Source organism: Anneissia japonica, unplaced genomic scaffold, assembly GCF_011630105.1.
Source record: "Anneissia japonica isolate Jap-2015-1 unplaced genomic scaffold, ASM1163010v1 scaffold401_len1656234_cov178, whole genome shotgun sequence".
Taxonomy (NCBI): Eukaryota; Metazoa; Echinodermata; class Crinoidea; order Comatulida; family Comatulidae; genus Anneissia; species Anneissia japonica.
The window spans coordinates 1557504-1583428 of NW_022745982.1; the positions used below are offsets into that span (position 1 = coordinate 1557504).

Below are 25925 nucleotides of genomic sequence, written 5' to 3' on the forward strand. Positions count from 1 at the left end.
TAGGTTGTGTAGTGTAAAATGTATATCTATCTTTTACATTGTAGCTAGATTAAATTGTACATACCTTGGAACACAACTTCGGGACGGAGAATCGTTTCACGAAACCTGTAATTTTTGGTAATTATTGTATATTTATATTTAATTTATTTATTATATTAGATATTTTCAGGCACAAATAAAAACGAGTAAAAGATCGAAATCTCAGGCCTGCTTTGTCAAGAGACAGACTCTCCAAACTGTACTTCGATTTTAAAATAGAAATTACAGAGATTTAATTAGAAAACATCAAGAATCCAGATGGATGAACCTTTAATTTTTCTTTAAAACCATGGATCTCAGTGGCTGATTTAAGGGAGGGCCCAGTCTGAAAGTGTAATTCACGGTCATAATCGTATTTTCGAACCTCAGACCCAACCATGGTGGGGTTAAAGTGGTATAAAACCCTTCGATCTGTTAATCTCCTCCCCTGGGCCCCCTCTATTTGGAGTTCCTGTATCTATCACTGGATTAAAAAAAGAATTTAGTCTCTTATAGGCCTACGGACACAGGGACTGAATTTCAAAGGCGAAAAAATCTAACAAAATAAAGAATTTCTAAAACATCAGTTCTTAAAAAAAAAGGAACATAGGCCTATATATTGATTTGGTTGTAACTTTGACGTAATTGTATAGTTCTGATATCTAATATAATGTTCAAGTGAACTTCTGTGCGTCTTCGTGTAGGCCTATGCGTTGAACCTAATTAGTATTTAGAAACGTTCTTATTTCAGGAATTATTAATTTCATTATTAAATTATTTCCACTTAGTGCCTTTGATAAATTTTAAATTGGTGCAGTTTATACTAAATTTTAATTTAAATATTATAATTTTTTTTTTAAATGGGGAATATGGGAATATCGTAATTAAATGTAGGTCTGAGAGTGGAATTTTCTGCCACACCTAGAATTTTCAAAATCATAAATTTCCTTACCTCAACCCAAACCATGGTATGGCTGAGGTACTGTAGATCCTTCGTCGGTAAAAGTCCCTCACTGTACCTTCTCTATTTCGAATTCCTGGACCTGCCACTGCATTTAGCTCATTCAGTGGGATATAATCTTTATTATAATATTATGGTTTATTACCATTGATACTTATTGTTAGAACAAAAATACATAAAGTATAAAAATCAGCGTATACCTATATAGGCGTAATAATAACTTTCGTATTTTCAGCGTTTGCAAAGAAGGAGAAGTACATTGCGATGGTTCCTTGTGTGGTGAGTATGAACGTTTGCCATTAATATTGAATGCGGCCTTTGCGGGGTGTCGATGGCAACCTTATCAACTAAAACTATTTCCACATCAAATTGTTCTTTGACAAGAAGCTGCTGTATGTCCATATATGATGTGTTTATATATGACAAAATATGGTCATGATGTGATGTCATCATGGCCCTATTTATGCATGTCACTTGTGAAATAGAATTAGATAGTGTGGGCAATTCTTAAGCAAACAGAACTGCTTAAGAAATAGGCAATTGTCCCCAAACGCTCATGTTATCCGCATTCACATCACATCCAAACGAAATTTCCGCGTTTCCTCATTCGATTTTCTGATCGGTTCGGTAGGCCTAAACCTTCAGTCCGAAAATTCGGATTTGGTGTGACGATTAACGTAAATTTGCCAGTTCCTTTAAATGTACCTAACAAATGAGAATATAGTAGTTAACACGACTTAAACTGTTTTAGTTTACTTTTTAAATGTCTTTAACCATTTTTAATGTCATTGTTAATACAGATGAAGAGAAACCTGGGACTTGTCCAGATCAAAACGGTGAAGTTGGAACTTGTGTTACCGAATGCAGGCTTGATACGGAGTGTCCGGGATTAGAAAAATGTTGTAGTAATGGATGTGCGGATGTCTGTCGTTTACCACAAGAACGTAAATTACACCATTTAAATAATCTACATGATATATAATACTGTATTGATTAACAAGGGAGAATCCAATAGGGGCACGTTGGGAACGTGCCTCACCCCCGTTTTGCCACGAAATTTTTAACATTTTTATGCATATCAATGTTATGTCCTACTCACTTATCTAATTTGAAACTGTTGTGCACCCCCGCCCCACCGTTTGAAAAGTTCTAGATCCTCCCCTGATTAGTGATATTGTGGTTGTTAGATTCAGTAAAATTGGATCGATATGGTATAGAATAGACAGTTGGTGGTTACTAATGGAAGAAACAGAACATATTATGACAAGTAAAATCTTATTTTTTTACATAGCGAAGTAATGATGTATTAAATGCTTGCAGTACGGTACACCACGAATGCCTATAGTATCTACATAAAAGCATGGAATCAAATGGGCAAAATCAACAAATTTAATCTTAACACCAATAAATGCCCCATATTGCAGATATTTTTTTCTGAAGAACACCAATATACTGTAGAAGTTAACTACATGAGATACACTACAAATAAAGAGTGGAGGGTTTAAAGACAAAGCAGCACACATTTTTGCCACGTTTAAAAGCTAAACGTATTTAGATACAACCTATTTTCTTAGACAGCTCAGAAGTACATAGTTGAGACAATTCCAAAAGGACAGAAATGTACTACACGCTTATATATCCTTAAATACTACCTCAAAATTAATTTCCACCTTTATTAGTGCTATTTCGTTTCTACTTTCTTTTTTTAATATTTTTTTTAAATTTATTATCAGCCGATGGTGTTTAAAAATCTATTGTACCGCAATTTCCAATAAAATAATTGTTCTACTGATTTGTTATTTCGTTTAGTTATATCTTTGACTCAAAAATTATCAATATTGTTTAATTATGTATTTTATATTATTACATCTTTTAACTTATTTGAATTGTTAGTGCTTTTCATGTATTTCATCTCTTGACAGCCAGGTGGTGGTTTAATAAACATTTTGGGGTAAGAAACTTCACGTCCCTGTCAGAAACGTAAATTAGGGCAATGCTGGGCATTTTAAGAAACGTTTAAAAACTATCTTTTAATGTGAAGTGATATGCGATTGATTGGTGGATCACATTAATGTCAATTTCAGTTGTTCTCTTGAACAGAAATGTGATTATCATTATTTTCTTCTTTTTTTAAAAATAAATATAGAAAATAATCCATCATCCTGTTACTTCGAAGACGACTGGCATGCAGAAGGTCAAATATTTCATGCTGGCTGTGGCAGCTGCTTTTGTACAAACGGATCAGTTGTTTGTAGAACGCCAATATGCCCGCTGGCTGATTGTTATGACCCAGTGTATGTTAAATCCGAATGCTGCCCTGTTTGTAGTACGTAAACAAAGTATCATCACTATTTATATTGTTGTTGTCCCTGATTCAAGAATTGCAAAAACAAAACAAAACAAAAAAAATTTTACTATAACGAGAATATTTATTAAAGTATTTTCTCATTTTATCTGGACATCACACTCATCCCAGATGATTTTCTAAATTTAATATAAAAAATTATTATAAACTATATTTTTTTAAATATTTCTTGTTTTTCATTGTCTTTTTTTTCCTTCAGGTTAGCGGTTTAGAGAGAGAATCTACTCTGGTGTTGGGCTCTTAATATTCTCTCTTGGCATACCGCTAACCTGTCTTTTTTCGTACTTAATATCCCGAACTTATAATAAATAAAAATAAATAAATAAAATGTCTTGGTTTCCTACCCACGATTCCAATTGTAGATTTACATAGATCTACAAACGAAGACATACAAGTACGAATATTAAAAGAAAATTTGCAATATAGAGATTTATATATTTCCACATTTCAGTTGAAGATTTCACCCATCCCGGAGAATGTCCCAGTGTCCCTACTACTACTACTACTACTACTACTACAACTTATTCGCCAACTTCATGTGATTTTGATTGTTCCCACGACTATGACTGTAACTCAACTGCAAGGTGTTGCTCGACAGGTTGTGGATCGAGTTGCATGGTAGCAGTGGCATTAGGTATTAATGTTAAAGAAACGTCTAGACAGTTAAAGCTGTACTGTTTGCTAAAATTATAGACAACCTGGGAAAACCTCACTAATTAAATTTTTGAATACCGGTAGTCAATTTAAAAAAAAAAAATCAAATATATTTTTACTTTCAATTAGAAAAGTTCGAAAAAAAAAAGTTTTCGCCAATTTTCAGACATTTTACTACAAAATCTGTCAAATGATGACCAGTTAATTTAAAACTCTGTCTAGACTCTCAAATTTTATTTGATAACAAACTCTTGCATGTGCTGCCCATATTATATAGTTATGATGTGACTATATTTATTGTATTCCCGGAATCTGACATGGTCTCTCTTAGGGCATGTTTCTACACTGACGAGAAAGAACCATTCTTTTTAAGAACGGGTCTTTGTGGCAGTAGAAACGGGTCCACAAAAACAGAACTGTTCTTTTTTTGGCGTCCCAAAGAACGGTTCTTTGGCACGGAATTTCTACCGCACCGGGAACGCCAAAGAACTGTTCTTTGAACAAAAGAACCGTTCTGTGTGGGGTAGATTTTTATCTGCAAAATAAATAGCGGCCTAATTTGACCTAGGTCAATTTAGCCAAAAGGCCCCGAATATTTAACCTTTTTAAGCTGGGGGCCAGTTGCAATCAGTTGAGGCCAGCAGTGGGCCGACATAAATTGTGTACTTCCATTTTGTCTATGTTAGCCCCACCCATTTTCTTTTATAGTGGTGGATTCGAAACAGAATGGGCCAGGGAAAAAAAACTACCCACTTCAGCCCCACCATGGCTGGGGCTGAGCTAAACAAATTTATGATTATGGCACCTCTAGATGGTCGGAAAGGGCACTCTCAGACTTAAATTTGAATATAATTTTCTTCTCTTCTCAATTTTATTTTAGAATATTGAAAAAAGAAAAAAAAAAATTGCACTCCGGGTTCTCCTACCCTGCCACTAGAAATTATCCTACCACAAAAATATCCACTCACCAGTGGTTGGGGTTGAGGTGAGCAAATTGTTAACGTAAGATACCTCTAGTACCTGATTTCTGGAAATGGCACTTTCAAAAAATTAGTTTTCAAAGCAGTGTTTTCAACAGAATACATGTCCCCGGCCTGTTGGCGCCGCAAAATAGTAGACATCGCATCACATCAGCACCCGATTTAATCCATTAGCCTCCCCTTCCCCATGTCAATACCCTACGCTACTAGATACAGTGAGCTACACTAAGAAAAAAAACCACCTCTTGTAGACAATGTTAGAGTAGGGGTATGCCTAGGCTTAGGTTGTGTTTAAACAGAAAAACGTTTTCTAAAAGTGGGCCATAAAATAATTTATTTTTAGCAATGTTGCGCAGGCCGGATCAAAATCTTGGGCGGGCCGGATTTGGCCCTCTGGCCGGGGGTTGAATAACGGGGGTGGGGGAGCTAGGCCTGTGTCTAGGGGCCTTGTTTTACTGACGAGAAAGAACCGTTTTTAAGTGAAAAGAACATAATTGAGAGTTAATATGACAGTGTCAATATAGACAGACAGCAGCGAATGCATAACCTTCTTGGCGGAGGTAATCAAACTAAAAGATTAATTTTTCTCCTTTAGATCACGAAGGAATGTGTCCCTTTTTGGCCAACGATGGTCTTGTATACACCCATGAAACAGAATGCCAGATAGATGACCACTGTGCACCAAATGAAAAGTGTTGCTATGATTTATATGGAACAAAAGTCTGTTTGGAATCTATACCAGAAGGTGAAACCTGATACTTTTTGAAGTTGTTTTGTGTTAGGGTTTTCGTTTCCGCTGTTTATTAGACTTACTACAGAAATTGTGTTTAGTAAACCCGTTGCATATTACATAAAAATATTAATATGATGGTCATATATTGATTGTATTAATGTGTTAGGTGCTTACAATGCGTACTGCACCACGTACACAGTTCTGGAAAGCACCTTGGTCTTTGCATGGTCTTTGTTAAGAATGTCTCGACTTTTAATTAAGTTGCTTCAGTCGTCATTCGGAGATAATAGACATTTCCGCAAGCTTACGAAAGTGATAATGAAGAATATGGATATGTTTTATTTTAGACGAACCTTCCTCTACAGTAGCATATCTGTCACAACGTCTGTCTCTTATACACATCTAGATGTGTATAAGAGACAGGTTAGGTGCTTACAATGCGTACCGGACCACGTACACAGTTCTGGAAAGCACCTTGGTCTTTGCATGGTCTGTCTCTTATACACATCTAGATGTTGCTATCAGATATGTTTGAAAATGTCTGTGTCTGGGTGGGTCTGCAGTGCATTAGTTAGGTTGGAGGACTTATTTGGGAAATTTAAAGAGGGGGTTTCGCCAGAAAATAGGGGGTTTGCTAGAAAAGGGGGTTCTTCCGAACCATAAACCCCCTCCCCCGGATACAGCCTGATTCATAACTTTTGTATGAATCAAGGATCATATTCTGCTTGTACAGCATTGTTGTCAAGATTTTTTAGGCACGAATGACGATAATGATAATGACGTGTTCGTATACGTTGTCCTTATCGTAAGGTTGGGAAATTCCCCTATTATTTATTTCATTTGAATGTTAAGCTATTCCTTTCTTCATTAATATTACCATATCATTAATATCAATATTATTATTATTATTGAACAACCATTATTAAACGAGCTATACATTTTTCAGATTCAATAATTTGTGAAGATAAACCATGTAAGAACGGCGGGACTTGTGAAGGCTCATTTAGAGAGCTCTGGATTTACCAGTGTCACTGCACAGATGGTTACGCAGGAATCTACTGCGAAGACCTAGTCGCTGGTGAGAAGTCTATATTATCGATATTTGACAATTTACTTGGAAAGAAGGAACCTATCAGAGGACAGCACACTGTACTGAAAATTCCCAGCTTAATAAATAACAATAGAAAAAACAAGAAAGTGCTGGAACTCATAACTTAGCCTCTTAGAACGCATGTCTAAAGTTGTAACAATACCGTTTTCATAAATTTCAATATATTCAAATTAGGTTTGATGCATAGCACCGTAAATACTTTATAAACAAATAAATAAATAATAACTAAAAGAGTGCTCAAATAGGGACATTATTATTATTATTATTATTATTATTATTATTATTATTATTATTATTATTATTATTATTATTTTGAAGGCCCAGGTACTTTCGGCTATACGATGTAGAAGAGGGGGATCACATAAGTAACTAAATAATTATGTAGTTACAATGTTGCCCATGATATTAATTCTTAAACGTAACTGTTTTTTTTCTTCTAAAAGATCGTTGCCACGTGGCTGTCAACCCATGCTCGAATGGAGGAACTTGTACTGGTAACCCGGGATATCCATGTGAATGCGTATTGGGATATACAGGCCCGTTTTGTAACGGTAATACTGTACATTATTTGTTATATATATATATATGTGTGTAACATAAAGTTATATTATAATAAGTTCTGTCCACACTAATTTATGGTTTATGGTTTTATATTTATATAGCGCCTTCCACGGCAAAGTTTTGATGTGCCCATATATGGGCATAACGATGTCATATTGAACTTATTGCACCACATATGTTAATGACTCAGACAGTAACACATTTTAAGTTTGTAAATCTTATCTTCATAAACATTTTTTCTGTTAGAGAGTTGTGATGCAAGTATCTGTCAGAATGGAGGAAAATGTACTGGTTATGATTATTATCCCTGTTATTGTGATTTCGGATTCGCTGGTTCTTTTTGTGAAAAAGGTATACATAATGATAATTTTAGTCTCTTTTGCAGTCTTTTAAAACAAAAATATAATCTATGTATAACGGTTATATGCATATGTCTACAGTATTACTGATCATATTATGTGTTATTTTCTAGTTATAAATTTGATTCAGTTAGTTTATAAATTTGATTCAGTTTATTTATTTATTTATTTGTTGTTTAAGTCTAGATCTCCATTGACGTTATGAGCTATAGCGCTCTTCGGTAAGCTGTAATAATAAACCAATTCGTAGGTTGAACAGCGCATGTACGTTTATGTAAATTGCCTTAATATGGGCATGCCCAGTTCAAACTACGAATGGGTTTTTTGGGCTTAGGTTGGGTAGTTAGGGCATTTGGCCGAATGAAGTGACTTGCAGGCTCTGGCAGTAGTCATAGTACAACGCCACCCTACAACGGGACAGTTAAAAGTCCCTTTGTTCTATTCTACGTTACCCAAAGTATTGAAACTGTTCATACTGGTCTTCCTCCATCACGTTACGTAATTCTCTTCTTGCTCAAGCTTCTCGCTGTCGATCGATACTTCCTCGCTGTCGATCCCGCCGCATCCTCTCCTTCTAACATCAGAGCCGCTCGTCCTATTTTATTTAAGTACCTCTTGTAATAGTATTTGTTGTTGTTGTATTGTATTCATTGGCATTGTGTGCTTGGCGGATAATAGATCTTGGTGGCTGATGAGGTAATAAAATTGAATTGAATCGCTTTCAGCTGTGTGTGACCCAAATCCTTGTCAAAACGGCGGTACTTGTACAGGAATTGATTGGTTACCATGTTTATGTACATATGGTTTTGGTGGATTTCATTGCGACGAAAGTAAGTAGGCCTAACAATTTTCTATATTAGCATTTTCTTCGCTTCTAAATTAAATGGTGTGTGGACACTAAAAATCTGCGGAATAGAGGGACCATTTGTATATACGTAATTGCATTTTAAAGTTGAGACCCGTTGGTTGGTAATATACGGGGGTTAACGATTTTGCTGTTAAATAAGAGACAGCCTTATTTGAGGTGGCGCCGTCGACTTAGCAGTGCACGGTAGGGGAGCCGCAGGCTTATTCCCGGTGGAAGCTACCGGAGCCCAGCAAACTGACGCCGAGGTACCTGCGTGTACACGGTAGTGATGGCGGCGACATCTCAAAAGCGGGGGCGCGCGTATGCCATTTTCGTGATTTCTGAAGAGGAAATAGAGGAAAAAAAAGAATGAAAAGGAAAGAAAAAAAAAAGTGGAATTGGGGAGGAAAAGGGTATCGAAATGATGATTATGATTATTAATGCCTGACTCTGGGTGTGTTCTTTTGTGTTTTGTTTATCATTATTATTTTTTTGTTGTAGTTTATTATTATTGTTATTATGATTGTTATTATCATTATTATTAATAATATTATTTTTTTTTTTTTCCAGGACCACAATGAAAAACATTTCTTTAAAATGATTGTGTCATCCTGGCTAAAGATATTAGTAAATAAATAAATAAAAATTATAATTTAACAGTGTTAACAGCTGTTTTGATTTATATTATATGCAACTATTTGTTTCCAGCCGTACTTATTGTGTAATAGAGTGTATCTGGCGGTAATTTGTTGTAATCTGTTCAACCATGAAGCTTCTGTGGTTTATTGGGTATGACGCTCGCCTTGACAGCGAGAGGTCGCAGAGGCATTTTATTACAGAATTTTTTTATTCATTTATTTATAGGACAACATTCGTTGAGAGCTATGTGTTATTATGTCTTTTATTCTAACACTGTATTTACCTTACTTTGATATATAGGCCTATATGAATGTATACTAAGTAGGTATATATAACAAGTAGGCAGAAAAGAAATAACATTGTTCACAAGGTGACTACTTTGAAGCATAGATTTTATTGAAAAACCAAATTTTCGGGAGGGAGCACCTGCTCCCCTTTTCAGGGTTACAATAGAAATGACTCAAAACAGCACTTAAAGTCTAATTAAAACAGCATAGGCCTAGATGTATATTGCAAATATTTGCAGTTTATATATATATATATATATATATATTTATATATATATATATATATATGTATGTATGTATATAAATATATGGGCCTATATATGATGTGTGTATGTGTGTGTTATGTATGTATGTATATATTCTATATAGGCATATATGCAGTGTTCCAGTGTGTGTATAATATATAGGCTACCGTATGTGGTAAACATTCAAGTGCCAGTATCGATTAGAATCCTTTTCATCTTTGTATTTAACGGAAGGAGTATGATATAATACAAACGCAATTTTAGATTTTTTACATGAATTAGAATGGGGATATGAAATGATCAAAATGTTATGTAACTTAAGGCAAAATAAAAGAAAAATACTGATTTCTCGTACCCTCGCGCATCCATTTTATTTTTTTCACATCTGTAAATTTTTAAAATTTTAAAATTTCCTTTGTTTTACGAAATGGTACGAAAATCTGGCTAACTCACACTAGTAAAATTCCTCTCTCGATCGTTCGTGGTCGGGAATACATATGGTATCATGTCTAGTGCTTTTTTATTTGCTGTTTCCCATTGACAATCTTGGATTTGCCATCTTAGATTGAAAAAAAAAAGAAGAAAAAAGGTGCCCGCATTCTCCTTTTTTCAAAATATTAGAATGAGAAACTACTTTTTTTTACTTGGCCTATAATACATCATGTGTTGGCGTTAAACATGGATCGCCTATTTCACCCCTGCTTTTTGTTATTTATGTTGACCGTTTAATCTTAATGGTTACCAGCTGATTATTTTCTTAATCGTTTTGTCTTGATATAAAATTGTTATTGCATATTATTGAGACTTATGGTATGGTGAACAATCAAGATAAAAAATAATATTGGTAATTGGTACAATCAGGGTTGAGAATATTGCTATGGAATCATGTGATTCGTATGTACTTAAGTCTCCTTTAACTAGACAGGGAACTATTAACTCTCTCATTGACGTACACTTGAAAGAGTGAAAAAGTCTATTATTATAGGCCTACATAATATTTATTCAACAATAAACATACATTAATTACTATTATAACATTAACATTTACTTCTGAATTTTGATTTACAGACGACCCCTGCGCTTCGAGTCTATGCATGAACGGCGGCAGCTGTATAGTACATGGCTTCGGTCCTTATGGAGATGTTTTTAACTCTACTGATGACGCTGGTGATTTGTACTGTTATTGCCTTCCAGGATTTGGAGGCGATTTTTGCGAAACTGGTAGGTATATTGGACCTCTCCGGCCTGGCAATTACATTTAACAACTGCCTGCAACTGACCAACCAGAGGGTCAAGAATACGCGCGTGACGTGTCTAACGGGCACATTGTTGTCCCACAAACGCGTATGTTGTAACACTGTCGTTTTGTTTGAGTCAGTTAGGTTTTAGACGTTTTTAATACGTTTGTAGTACTGATAAATATCTTTACTTTCTTTACACTATTTGCTAGACAGTCATAAAAAAAGCAGATCAAACACCTAGTCGTTTATGTTTATGTTCACAGAGGAAAAGTTATATCATGTTTTTCTTCCATGTTATTACTATACATACAAACGTCGTTTTGACTATATTTACCAGTGACTTTCTCTAGAGCAGTCTTTGTAATTCGAGTTTAATTAATGCTTAATGCTTAAACTCTTTATCTCCATTGTTTAGATTTGTGTTCCCCGAATCCATGTCAAAATGGAGGTACTTGCTTAGGATATGAAACCCTACTATGTTACTGTCCATACGGCTATTCCGGAGACAATTGTGAAGAAGGTAGTTTTATCATAATTCGCCTTCTAGAACACCTAATTTTTAAAAGCGTTAACTACTACTTTAACAGTATATAGCACATTCACACTGAATCCTGCCTGCAAAATCTGTTGATAAATAAAACTTTCTCAAATACAAATGGTGTGCAGATGCATATGTCATGTGTTATATGCCAGTATAACTAGGAGATGACCTTTTCGCCTGGTTGCCGTTGGTTAAAGTTGAACGGGTTTTTTTTAACGCAAATTAAACACATAGATCTACTCCGGGATTTAACTCTGCGAAGCCTCACTTAGGCCTATTATTAGATACCAGTACGCATAACAACGTAAAACCAGGGTAGATACAGAATTTTTAAAAATTTTAAAATTTAGTAGCTAAACAGGGAGGGGGCACGTGCTCCCTGCTCCCCTGCGTAAAACATATGCAACTCAACTCCAACTTTAAAAGTGTATTATATTTATAATATAACCCCCTCTGTGTAGCTTGGTTTCCCCATGGTATAATGCTTCCTAAATTGTTCAATTTTGTTTTAGAGGATATCTGTGTTTCGGAACCGTGTATGAACGGCGGCTACTGTATTGGGTATTCAAGCTATTTTAATAGTACTTCTGATGCTCCTTGTCTTTGCAGTTCTGGATATGGAGGCGCCTTTTGTGAGGAAGGTACGTATAGCCCTTTCGTTTGAGATGTTTAAGTCGTTTGTCCCGTGTGCAATATTGCCAAAGTGCATGTTAAAGAACGCAGTACAGTACTCTTCGGGAAAAAGTAGAGGATTGTCTCCCGGTGTGCTGCCCAATTTACCACCAGAAGGACCCCGCTGGAAACAAGTCTTCAGGCTTTTAATGAGTTATCATTGGTGTGATTTACACTCAAAAATACCCCTATCCTATCCTACAACTTAAAAATTCAATCTTCTGACTTGGTTCCAGTTACTTTTGTACAAGTTTCAACATACACTGTAATTCTGTTGTTGGTCTAGTCTATTTAATATCCCAAGGAGATGTCCGGGAATATGCTATAGTGACGATGGATGGTGTCCCTTTAAAAGTTCCCATTGTTGTTGTGCCAGTCTTTCATGACCTTCAAAGATTTGTTATTTTGTATAAAGCGATAGAATCTTTTAACATTGAGCACTATATAATTGTAATTTCATTATTAATTTTTATGGGGAATTTTACGTGCATATAACAACGTTTGAAACGTAGGTAATTAACATACGCTATCTTAAATCATAATACGTTCCAAACTCTGTGACTCACAATAGCTCTGGTTCTGGTGGGTAAAGTCGACCTCTAAGGACTAAAAAATTTCATGAGACTTTTTAAACTGATGACATATTCAAACGTGTTACATTCGCGTACACTTCTCAAAATGCATCCATATTTAAAAGTTAAGTTTCCCTCTGTAAACGAGGACACAAATTGTTTGCCTAAATGAACATTTTATCATTTCACAATGTGCAGATTTACACATTTACACAATAAAGAGATTTTACATATTAAAGAATGATGGTGGTTTAATTTTCTTAGATTTGTGTGACCCCAATCCGTGTCAAAATGGTGGAAGTTGTTTGGGACTTTCTTATTGGATGTGTATCTGCCTTCCTGGTTTCGGTGGAGATTATTGCGATGAAGGTAGGTATTAAATAAAATAAGTTTGTGCAGTATAGTGTTTTAGTTGATTCATGTGTAATTAAATACTTGTAACGCTTGTTTGGTAATAGCATGGTAATAGTAGGCCTATATAACAGTGGCTTGGACTCAACCTTGAAATCGGTGAAGGGACTGATGGAGGCGCAGATGGAGGCGCTGATGGAGGCGCAAAGGTAAACTTGAGGGGCTAGAAGAGGTGAAGTTCACAAAATTTGGTATTTTTTAACTTGAGCATGTGATTTTATTGTGGACGTGCGCCCCCTAGACATGACATTATTTATAGTAATAATAGGTTTTAGTTGCTGCCATTGTTCATTCAATGTTGCCATCAATGTTACCAGGTAGGCCTACTACTGAGTCGTTTTGTATTTTTATATTCCTTTGTAAATTTGAAATAGCGAAATAAATGGTATGATATGATATGCTGCTGTAAGTCAATTTCCTTTCACGGTAGGATCTCCAGTTGGTTAAGGTTCTTGAATTCGATATAGAATAAATACAATAATAATAATAATGATAATTGGTGATAATGATGATAATGATGATAACAATAATGATAATGAGGATTATAATTATGATGAGGATGATAATGATGATGAAGTTAAAGTTAATAATCATGTTCATTCATTCATTCGATCAATCAATAATCAACTGTACAGACATAACATTCAAGAATGATGATGACGGTGATGGTGATGAGAATGATAATGATTACTCCAAACTGTCATCATGTTGGATGATAATGACGACAACGATGATAATGAAGGTGATGATCATAACGATGATGAAAAAGAGGATGATGACGATGTTTTTAGCGATTATGTTAATAATCATCATAATGAAGATGATTGTGGGATGGTGATGATGACTATGGTATTTATAATTGTGCTGGTAACGCTGAAAATTAAAAGGAAAATATTCGATTAAAACACAATAAAGAAGATGTTGATGTGTTTCTCCTAGAGCGTCAATATAGCTCGAATTGGACTTTCAGTCCTTTGGAATATTCTGAGTCACGGGTTACTGGGTATTATTCATCGGATACTACAGATTGGCCACCAATGGTCTCTAAACAGGATAGTACTTTTTATGAGGACCCGTGCGAATGTAACCCTTGTTTAAACGGTGGCACGTGTGAAAATATCGGCTACTACTACCAGTACTTTCCGTTTTACTGTGAATGCCTTCCTGGCTTTGATGGCACTACCTGCGAAAAAGGTAAGATTCAGATTCAGAATTTATCTGTCCTCTCGAAAACTTGTACGGACACAAACGCTCATATCAAAACAGAAGTGTACATTTTAAACACACAATTATACACTATTATAAATATATAGTACACAACAATTTAAATGGTTAAAACAATAATATATACATTTATATAGGCCTACATGAGTTGAATATTTATACATGGGTGGTTATTGTTATTGATATTCATTATTTCAGTTTTTAAGAATTAGAGAAATCAGAAAGCCTCCCCTGTTATCCTGAAAAAAATAAATAGAGTGTACAAGCCACATTAAAAAAGAAATCAAACAAAACTAAAACAATTTTTATAGCCATCATATGATTTGTTTTAAATCTCAAGGCGAATAACATAAAGCAACAAATACAAAATATCCGAAGACATTAAATTTACTAAGCAGTAATATAATACTGTATCCGTCAATTAAATCAACGAAACATGGATTAAAACGATAAAAATCATGCAATAAAGTCAAGATTATTACGACACCAGGCCTTCTTTGAAGTCCAAAGTCAAAGTTTGCTTTAAAAAAAAAAGTATTAAAATTCAGTAGTACATAAATCTATTCTGGCTTACTGTAGTATCTCGAAAAATAGCCCATACTATCCATGGACCTCTTTTTGAGACTATTTCGCAAACTAAAGAGTGGGCGGGGGCTTCATTTCAAGATGGGCTTCATTCTGAGATTAAGCCCATGCGGCTTCTTTTAAAGGATTTACGGTATCACGGTTAAATATAACCTGTCTACTTTATCTTTTGTACTTTATCTTTGAAAACAGACATCAGGTGTGACCATAATCTTTGTAGCAACGGAGGGACATGCGTGAGGTACGAAGAATATGACTATAGTGTTTGTTTTTGTCCTAAGGAAGTGGCAGGAGAATTTTGCGAATACGGTAAGTTTTTCACTGACCAAACAAGGCATGAACATCATATTTACATTATTAGCATGGTTAAAGGATGAAATATGCATAGATAATGTATTACAGGATAGTACAGGATTTTGTAAAAATGTAACAAGTAAAAAAGAAAACTTTTATAAAGGCAGGGCACAGCTGTAATCCTAATGCTTTTGATCGAGATGTATACCTAGTCAGTTTCATACCGACGATGGTCATTGTGCTCTTTCGTAAGACCAAATATATTGACCTTCTTCACCAAGGATTACCCTCTGGGTACCAGTCATGTTGAATGAAATTGGAGGCCCTAATGGCCGAGTAGTTAAGGCACGGACCCGCAACCTGCAGTCATCGGCACTGGTTCGAACGGCACGCTCGCCTATGGCTGTGGAGGTGGAGCAAGTCTTCTCGGATAAGGTCTATAAACCGTAGGCCTAGTGTACACAATTGGCTTATCTGCACTAGAAAGAACCTAGTACATTTTTCGAGACGAGTAGGGGGTTACCACGGTGTACTGGTCCTTCTCACAGCCCCTGCCCTCATCCAGTACGAAAATACACCGACAGGTGATCTGTACTAGAATGGAAGAAGAAATTGAACCTGTGCTAGATTAGCAAAACTAGCAATATGCATTACTCTTAAATCTGCGGAGGAAGTGGTACTTGGTGCGTGATTGATTCTGTATTCAGCAGACTATTTATAAACTTTAAAAAATGTGCTACAGTACATTATACTGACCAAACGTACTATATCAAATAATGCTATTTCATATTTAATGATTATTTATAATTGATAATTTCGTTGTCTGATGACAGCACCATGTAGCGGTATACCATGTCTGAATGGCGGAACTTGTCGCCCCTTCCATGGTGAAACCTACATCTGTACTTGCCCTCCAGGTACATCCGGGGATAACTGTCAATTCCATGATGCAGGTTGGTAATAATTCTTTTTTAAACTGCTTGTCAAAACTAATACAACTAAATGCTTACATTAAATCTCATCTCATAAGTGAATTCAAACGTCTAAAAATTATAAAAGTAGGCAAGAACGAGCAAAAGAATCATGAGGTAATAATAATTGTCCGCCAACCAGATTCAGAAGTAGTAGGAAGCCAAAAACGTTCTTACCAAGTGTGATAAAACATTAAAATGGCTAAAACTCCAAGAGCCTACGCTGCCTACACCTAGTATCCACAGTAGGTATGAAATACCTTTAATCCATCCACTTGGACCATAGACCCCATTCAGACCATAGTTCCTCGATTTCCATTCGCCTTCGTACCCCAGCAAAATATAATCCTGGATCCACTACTGGATAGAAAACTCTTTCTAAACATTCATGGTGACATTGAGGCATCTGAGGGTTATTCGGGCCCTACTAAGGGGGTTGGGTCCGGTCCGGGTCTGTGTTAGAACTCTGAGGTGGTGTAAGGCCTCGCCAAATTCATCGTTTTGACGGTTTATGGGGGTCTTTGTCATGGTTTTTACACATTCTGCTCCAGAAGCCTGCCCCCACCCTCTAATCAGCTTATTGCTCAATTTTTCTAAGACATTATTTTCTTTTTTCAAATAGCCGTTTGTGCTGAATCACCTTGTAAGAATTTTGGAAGCTGTATGGAATTTCAAGAAGCTGCCGATTGTTCATGCGTTCCTGGTTTTACTGGAAAGTTCTGTGAGATCGCCGGTACGAATGTTAATTATTTGTATGCATCGTAATTTTCCTTGATTTTAGTGAGGCAGTAAGATGTATCTATCGCCATTAGGTTATTATGCCGATGATGATTACCGGAATGAATAAATGATGATATTGTTCGTTGATAATGATAATAATAGTTATGGCGACGATGCTGCTTGCTGTTGATGATGATAACCTCGGTGATGATATAGTCATATTAATCGTCCCATTGATGAAGATAATGATTATGATGATTATATAATATTGATGATAATGGCCGCCAATGACAAATATGTTGATAAAGCTTGTAAATGACAATAATGATGATGAAGATGATAAGGCTTTTAAATGAGGATGATGTTGATAATAATGTTGCTAATGTTTGCTGTTGTTGGTGGTGGAGATGCTAATGATGTTAATAATGATGGCAATGATCACGGCTGCTTGTGGGTTATGATGTGCCTAAATATGTGGGGTGCAGCGCTTCGTATCGGCAAAGAAAGGCGCTTTACAAATGTTCTGATTGGATTGGATTGGATGATGAAGGTGAAAACGACGGCGATGATGATGATAATAATAATGATATGATGATGATGATGGTATTGGAAGTCGTTGTGCTGGTAGATATAATCATAACTTTATGTCGTTGACGATGATGACGATTATGGTGATGGTGTGGATAAGTCGAATGGCGGTATGAATGATAAATATATGGAGCAGGTTAACGGTGATAACTGTTATGAAAATGAAATGATAATAACACATTAATTTAATTTGTTTTCAGTCAAGGAGACTGTGTGTTCAGACGGAACACCTCCAGATACCTGCTTCTTTGACCCATGTCATGTGGCTAGGTGTCCGAAGAACCCCAATGCTCACTGCGCGTCTAACTACTGCGGATGTATCGCAGAATTCTACGATGAAGATGGCAATATGGTTGACTGTCATGACTGCCCATTTGGAGACATGGTGACGTGCGTGATAGACCCTTGCACCGTCATGACTTGCGCCAAATACCCAACTGCTGAGTGTCAAGTAAACTACTGCGGGGAATGCAAAGCAGAATTTTTCGATGACCAAGGGAATCAAATGAATTGCGAAAGTAAATTAATAGGCCTACACCATATTTTTTAATTATTAATATACCTACTCTTGAAAAGCTGTCAATAATTATAAATTTCAACAATTTATGAAAGAAATAAGAAATTTACTGTCTTTAAATTTTATTGCCAACTAAATTTGACTAGCATTTTATTTAAAAAAAATACCGACACCTGAAAACATATTTTTGACGGATTTAAACAAATTTGAAAATGGTAGACAAAACTTCGATCAGGCCTACCCTGTTTCAGAGTAAATGATTTCCACGACAGTGGGCGTAAGTGAGCGCACTCAAAATCTCTTGGAAGTGGTTCAGGGGACGAAGTCCCCAGAAACTTTGAGTAGGGGGCTTCAAGGGCTTATTTAATCGATTCTAGAGTGTGCTAATATTTAAAAAATACATATAATTGTGTTCCCTTCGACGAATTGTGTTTTAGTCTTTTCAACTAGTAGGGGGAGCATCCGCCATTCCACCACTGGTACCACCAGTAGTATTATTATTAGTATTAATCAATTTGCTTTATTCATTGTTCTACATAATTTAGCTACTTGCCTGTATAAAGGACAGAATTACAACAAACAGGATCGACGAGATCACGAAGATGCGTGCAACACTTGGTAAGCCCAAAATTCCAATGTTAAAAGACTTCTTGGGATCGTATCAAAATGATGATATCAGAGGTCCTATGCAAATTAGCTAACTTTCCTACTTTTTAATGTTCAGCTTCATGTCCACAACTTAAGAATAAATGTATACATAATCAGAGTAGGTGGAACCAAATTGATATCGTTCCGCCCTACGTTGTGATTTTGAAAACCCTCTAAACATGCTAATAGTATACCTGTATACTTGATATTAAATTATTTTGTAGGCCTTCTTCATTTTTCAGTGTGATTTCTTCAATTACACACAATTTTAAATATTCCTAATTTGATTATCTAATGTTCTGAATCATAATTCCAAGCATATTTAGTTACAAACATATATTTAATTTCCAACATTAGTGTCTGTTTGAAAGATGGAACGTGGGCTTGTACAGAAAAAGCATGTCCAGATAAGTAAGTTTTTAGTACGATTTTTTAATGCTCATTTCTGCTATAATTCATGTTTATTTAATATCATAAAGTTACGCCTAACATTATCAGCTTTATAAGAACGAAGGCAGTAGACTTGACGGGGAAAGCTACAGAGGAATTTCATTACTCAGTATTGCAGGTAAGATTTTTGCCAAAGTACTGTTACCACGTCTCCAAGTCTTAGCCGTTCGTGTTCTCCCAGAGAGTCAATGTGGCATTCGTTCTTCTCGATCTACTGCAGATATGGTGTTCTGTTTTAGATTCAGACGCAAGGCATGGCCGTTGAGCAACATCATCCCCTGTACGTTATCTTCATTGACCTCAGAGGCACTTTGACAGTGTAAACCGGACCGGTATTTAAGCAATTCTCCAGAAATTTGGCTGTCGTGAAACTCTCTTCTCTATAATTACAGCCTTTCACCAAGATATGCAGGCAACAGTCCAATATCAAAGACGTCGTTCAGAAAAGTTCCGTAAAACCACAGGTGTTGAAAATGGAATTCTTCTTCACGTTCACCCAATATAATAATATGGCACTCTATTTGAAGTTGGCGATAAGTTTACTTATTTTGGTTCCACAGTAACAAACAACAACTCCCTAGACTTCGAGATAAGTCACCGCATAGGTAAAGCAAAACAACATTTGGAAAGCTTTGCAACAAAGTGTGGAAAAATAGAAACCTTGATTTAATTTCAAAGTCAGGATTTATACTCTATGTGTCCTGAACATTCTCCTTTACTGCAGTGAAAAATGGGCTACCCATCGCAAGCTGGAGCATTGCCTTAATTGTTTTCACTTTCGTTGTCTTCCAAGTAACTTGGAAGAGAAAATACCAAATACTAAAATCTTGGATATGACCGGCGCAACTGACAATGTCACTATGCTAAAGAGCACGTTGCCTCAGATGGACTGGACATGTTTGCAGAAAATATCATATTAGGCTCCCAAAAAAAAAAAAACCCAAAAAAAAACATCCTCTACGGCGAGCTAGTATGTGCAGAACGACCTCGAGGACGCAAAAACTGCGATACAAAAATGTACTTAAACGAGATCTTCTTTCACGTGACATCCTATCAGCATTATGGGAAAAACTCACACAAAATCGGTGTGCCTGCCGTCATGACCTTTATAATGCACGTAAACCTCATCCGCCACCTACATTACTTTCTGCAACAGGAGAAGGGAAAAAGCACCAGAATGCTCCAAGCCAATCTAAATACAACAGTACAGTTGTCTAACCAATCATCGTTCCGATGTTAATGGCCAAAGACTTGCTTAGTCGCTTTACCTACATTATTTTGAAGTGGGTCTCATTGCGTGTCGTGGGGTAGGGTCGAGACTGTAATCTTGTGAAATCCGAATCACGAACACATGCAAACTTCGGCACACCAGCCTCGGCATGAACATATTCGATGGGAAATATGAAATGCATGAATGCAAGTACCACATGTATGTATGCATGTATGGTTTGTATGTATGTATATATGTACCTCAATCATTTAAACTATTTAAAATGTTTTAACTTTTTTTTTATTATTAATTTCTACGAACAGCACTATTCTTCAGTTGGGTTTCAGTTTAGATTTGGATTTCGATCGTATCGAGAACAACCAAGAAGAATTTAAAAAGTAGGTGCATTTTCAATGATGACTTTATCAAGACGTCACCCCCATATTCCACTAATTGTAAATCGCCTCTAACGTGTCGCCATTCATCGTCAAACATGTTTGGTCGTTCAGGCATGCATTTAAATACATCTTATTTTATTATTTACAGTGAGATTAAAAACACGTTGGCATCAAAATTTCGAGTCCCTAAAGAAAATATCAAAGACGTACAGGTAAGATAATAGTATAAACTAGGTTTCTGCTCCAACTGTGTTGTTTTTATTCGTGATCTCAACTTCTCTGTGGATCGGAGATGACATACCCTGATATTCTTAAAACAAACTTTAGTTGTAGTTCGAGCTAAAACTTAAAAATTACGTCATTCGTATTCTTAAAACGAACTTCGACTAGCACTACGACTACGACAAGTTCGAAGTTCGGCTATAGTTAGTTTTAAAAATGCGGACGATATACTCAATTGACCGTTCAAGCCCCGCTCTTTGCATGTTTCGAAGGTCCAACAAATTATATCGGCTTACGTAAACACTTGTTCTGTGGGACATGCGCATATCATTGGCCCTGTTCTAATTGGCTATTAAGTTTGATTGGCACTCTGAAAAGGTCCATTTTGAGATTACCGGTCAGCGACAAGAGTGTACCTCCATATTGGTATTTGGATGTTGGTATAGAGTGAGAACCCCGTTTTTTACGCTTTAGATTTTCCAATCTAATGGTTAATTGTTAAACCATGAAGGTATTATAATACCTCCATGGTTAAACCATGTTTAAACAACATGGCAATTCAACATAAGGACGCACACCTCGGGACTTCAAAGGATGTATCTCTGGCATCGACATCCTACGCGCCGCGCGCCCCTACACGCTGATTGTCACAAAATCCATAGCAGGCCAATTATGAGGCTACGTTCAGACTTGGAGATAAGCCAGGCTTGAGTTAAGCCCGGCTCAACGCTAAGACCGGCTTAACTTTGCCGGGCGTTCAGACTAGTGAGTTCAGATTTGCATAATAATAAACCGTAACCAGGAAACGTGTTTCAAAACATTGCTCGCGAAACGTACGCTCGCTCACAGCGTACGTAATTGAATGCTGATTGGTCATTTCGTCACCCGAAGTCAATGCAAGACCCCCCGCAACACGGTTGCACGCCAGGCCTAGTTACTAGCCTATAGGAACACAGCCCGGCTTGAGATAAGCCACCTAGTTCAGACTGGCAGGTGGATAAACCCGGTGAGTTGAGCCGGGTTTATCCACCTAATCTGAACTAGGCCTTATTAAGCGTCAGCCAGTGACGAATTACCCAGGCGCGTGTTAGTTGCCATGATAATCGAGCGTCGTGTGGTGGATACTTTGCACTAACATTAGACTGAAATTATATTCATTATTTCAACATTAATTTTACAGATGAGGTGGTGTCCGGTGGTTCATGAGATTCACTTGGCAGAATAACTAAATGATATTTCTGTATCTACTAAAATTTTTTGTTTTGTGCACCTTAGTCCAACATTGTCAAAATGAGATTTTAATGTTATGTAAGAACATGAGATTTTACAAAAATCGTAAAATTTCAATTGCGACTTCTCATTTTGTAGGTCAATTTTTATGAATTAAATTGTATTTTATAGAAGCATTTAACAAGCTCGTGGTCAAAAGAAATCAGATGTAACAGACATTGCGAAGTACCCAAAATTAATAAAATAGTAACTAACACCATAAAAAGTATGGCACGCTTAGACTAATAATTGACGGCTGTACACGCAGCTAGTATCGGATTGTCGATGCCACAGTAAAGATCAAAGGATTGTACGCATGCGCTATGTTCGAGAGCGGAGATGTCCTTCCTTGTTTAAACACTTGTGCATAAAGCCTGGTTTCCATACAATCGCTACACGCTATTGCCGTCTCCTTGGGCGACGCTGATTGGTCAGTTGAATCAGGGAATCAGGGAGCAAGGATTGCTGCAGTGAAAACGCTGTAGTGACTGTGTAGCAATTGTATGGGAACCAAGCGTTACGCAATAATATATTTAAATTAGCGCAAAATTATAAGGTGTACATAATGTATTTCAGAATTTGGTACTATTAAAAGGTAAAACCATTAAACATTACACACTTTTATAATGTTATTTATTTGAAAAAGTAAATTTGAAAATACTGCCGTTTATGAAACGATAATGGATACGATCTTATCTTTGCATTCTGTAGTTACGTAGGGGCAGTGTTATTGTTGAGTTTAAACTTGTCGATGATGATAACATTGATGCTGAGGCAGTGGCTGACCAAATGGTCGAAGAGGTAACGATCATACACCATACATACGTATTTTAGGATTTTAGGCATACTAGTATATCCAAGGCAATTCAACAATTGCCCAAACCTTTTCTATTTCAAAAAGCTTCTTAAGATCCACTTTTCTAAATCACACGTATTTATTATTATATTGCATTGTTGATTAACTTACATTACCAGGTAGGCGTAATATTTAACTCAATAGAGGTCCTGAAAACACACAAGCACAAACACTGCGAAGTCGATCGACGCGATTCCACTAAGGATGCAACGCTTTCGATGATGCTGATTGGTCGTCTCGAATCGGAGAGCCTTTCACATTACGCCGGAGACCGGACTGCTATAGAGTACAACGATTCCGTTAAAAAACACTGTAGCGACAGTGTAGCGATTTTAATGTAACCAAGCTAAAATGAACAGAACACAGAACACATAGTCCAACGGTGACACACATTTAAAAGACAGTACAATAGAAATCATAAACATGTACTTTACAAAAACAGCAGGGATATAAATTTGATTATGTTCTACAATAATACATAAACATAATTTCAGCTTGATTCTGGGAATGTGGAATTCGTATATGCCAACCAAAGCATTCCTGTCATTAAAGGAAGTGTTCAGGAACCACGAGTAATTAAACCGGAGGATACACCAAAAGACGAGAACGATCATGTGAAGATTGGCATCATTGCGGCTAGTGTTATTATTGTCGTGGTTGGTGCGGCTATTGTCATCGCACTCATCGTGCACTTCGTAAGTAGTTTTGTGGTGACGTTATATATGTTGAAAATGCAGAGATTCCAAGTTAAACAAATTTGCAGGCGTGAGACTCTAGAGAATTCCGGCCCTATGGGGTGTGTGGATTGTTCCCCTCCCGCCCCTGGAAATTTTAGTTCATAAGTGTTCGAAAATGCATTTAGGATCTGAATTTCCCCCCTTTACTTGAGAATACATGCATTTCAGGTTTCCACACAAATTGTTTCAAATGTTATCGATTGAAAAGAAACTACATCTACAGTGCTAGTGGAGCTAGTTGACATACATAATGTTACCATGATATTTTAAGTACTGTCGATGGAGAGCTTCGGTAAAAAAATGTCACAAATAGTATGCATACGGTATATTTTATAATATAGGCATTACATTTATGAGTGAGATTTTGGTCCTTAAGCGGAAGACAGACCCCCAAATGCGTTAGTGTCTCACGCCGAATGCGAGACGTGGTAGGTGTAAAAATGTTAATAAGTGCTAGTGGCCTAGGCCTATCCTGATATTCTGTGATTGCCTGCTGTTGCAGTGCGTAAAATCAATCTCACAATATGCATTTTGCGACTGAAGGGCACTGGGAATCACCCTGAGTGTGCATGTATATATACAAACCTAGGACATCGCATATAGTTGTGTCAAGTAGAACAAAAAAATGATCAGTGTCTGTTTTTAGTATTGTATTGATTTGACATTGTGTATTTTCGAAGATTAGGTTCAGCCTATTATGATAGACTTATGATATGAGATGATAAATGACGTAATTTGATTTATTCATAATATACATTGTAGAAAAAAAGAACAAAGAATGTAGATCATCAAGATACCACGATCCTAAGACCGGTAAGTATACTATATTTTTTTGTCTTGTGTTATTTGGTTTGTAAACAGTTACTTGATTTGTTCGTTATATTATACTTTCGCCAAGGTTATATTTATTCACCACTGTTTGTCGTGTTGTTTGTCTGTCTTTTTCTTTGATTATTTGCTTTGGCTGTTAAAAGATATTGTGACCTTACCCAAGGAACTTACGTATTCGCCCCTGTCAGTCTGTCTGTCTTGTAGCAAGATTGCGCCAAACCTAAGGAATGGGTCATAATGTCATAATAACATTTATTGGAATGATACATTGTAATCTAAGAAAAGAAAAGACCAAAGGCCAAGGCCATGGAAATTCGATTTTCCCCCTTGAGTACCCTCTAGCAAAAAGAAAATAATAGAATCGCCCATATACTGCCTGTTGAAATAAAGATATCATTATTTTGTGAACAAAAAAATTACTTAATATTGTACCAATGTATGTTTCAAATATTTTTTTTAAAAAGGCATACAAGGTTGTTTAAAAGTAAAACAATAACACTTTATTTCCTAAGGTATTTTAATTGTACATAACTTTATACTGTTCAGCCCTTCGATCATTTTTGGAAAAGCGCTATATAAATAATTTTATTATTATTATTATTATTATTATTATTATTATTATAAAAGAATATAGGAATGATAATTATTATTTATACATAATCAATTGACCAAGAATATATTTTCTTGTTTGGCAGAAAACATACCGAACAAAACCTAAACACTGAATTGTATTAGTTCTAATAAGTTTATAATAATGAAGTTTAGTTCAGTAAAATCAGCAAATCTCTCATTAATTGCAATCAATATTGTGAGGAAAATTACTAATTGGTATAATGATTAATCAATAATTGATAATTAATTTTCAGGTGGACAACACCTACACTGGTTTGGATAAAGGAGTGAGTGTTTATTTTCCATATTCATTTCGCCACGATTTTAGTAAGATGACTAAAATAAAAACGTTTAGCCTATTGTCGGTGACTTAATACTGTATCAGCAAATTTTAATAGCAGTACACAAGAATGCCTACATTTTTAATATAATGTTGATGATGATTGACCAAGAATATATTTTCTTGTTTGGCTGAAAACTTACCGAACAAAACCTAAACACTGAATTGAATTAGTTTTAATAAGTTTATAATAATGAAGTTTAGTTCAGTAAAATCAGCAAATCTTTCATTAAATTGTGAGCAATATTACTAATTG

General features: G+C 36.0%; 1 protein-coding gene across 1 annotated transcript in view; it reads left to right on the forward strand.

Annotated features, from left to right (window-relative positions):
* The window catches only part of LOC117120119 (neurogenic locus notch homolog protein 1-like), a 41956-nt gene that overhangs the window by 13697 nt on the left and 2334 nt on the right, over window positions 1-25925 (forward strand). The window contains exons 8-34 of the mRNA XM_033265130.1: window positions 45-117; window positions 1215-1258; window positions 1780-1923; window positions 3126-3305; window positions 3796-3978; window positions 5574-5723; window positions 6658-6789; window positions 7266-7373; window positions 7630-7734; window positions 8468-8572; window positions 10829-10981; window positions 11417-11521; window positions 12055-12183; window positions 13051-13155; window positions 14137-14391; window positions 15199-15315; window positions 16134-16253; window positions 16894-17004; window positions 17780-18097; window positions 18642-18714; window positions 19102-19155; window positions 20728-20802; window positions 20951-21014; window positions 23005-23094; window positions 23644-23844; window positions 24649-24699; window positions 25584-25616. Coding sequence (XP_033121021.1) covers window positions 45-117; window positions 1215-1258; window positions 1780-1923; window positions 3126-3305; window positions 3796-3978; window positions 5574-5723; window positions 6658-6789; window positions 7266-7373; window positions 7630-7734; window positions 8468-8572; window positions 10829-10981; window positions 11417-11521; window positions 12055-12183; window positions 13051-13155; window positions 14137-14391; window positions 15199-15315; window positions 16134-16253; window positions 16894-17004; window positions 17780-18097; window positions 18642-18714; window positions 19102-19155; window positions 20728-20802; window positions 20951-21014; window positions 23005-23094; window positions 23644-23844; window positions 24649-24699; window positions 25584-25616 — 3278 coding nt within the window. The remainder of the gene's footprint in view (window positions 1-44; window positions 118-1214; window positions 1259-1779; window positions 1924-3125; window positions 3306-3795; window positions 3979-5573; window positions 5724-6657; window positions 6790-7265; window positions 7374-7629; window positions 7735-8467; window positions 8573-10828; window positions 10982-11416; window positions 11522-12054; window positions 12184-13050; window positions 13156-14136; window positions 14392-15198; window positions 15316-16133; window positions 16254-16893; window positions 17005-17779; window positions 18098-18641; window positions 18715-19101; window positions 19156-20727; window positions 20803-20950; window positions 21015-23004; window positions 23095-23643; window positions 23845-24648; window positions 24700-25583; window positions 25617-25925) is intronic.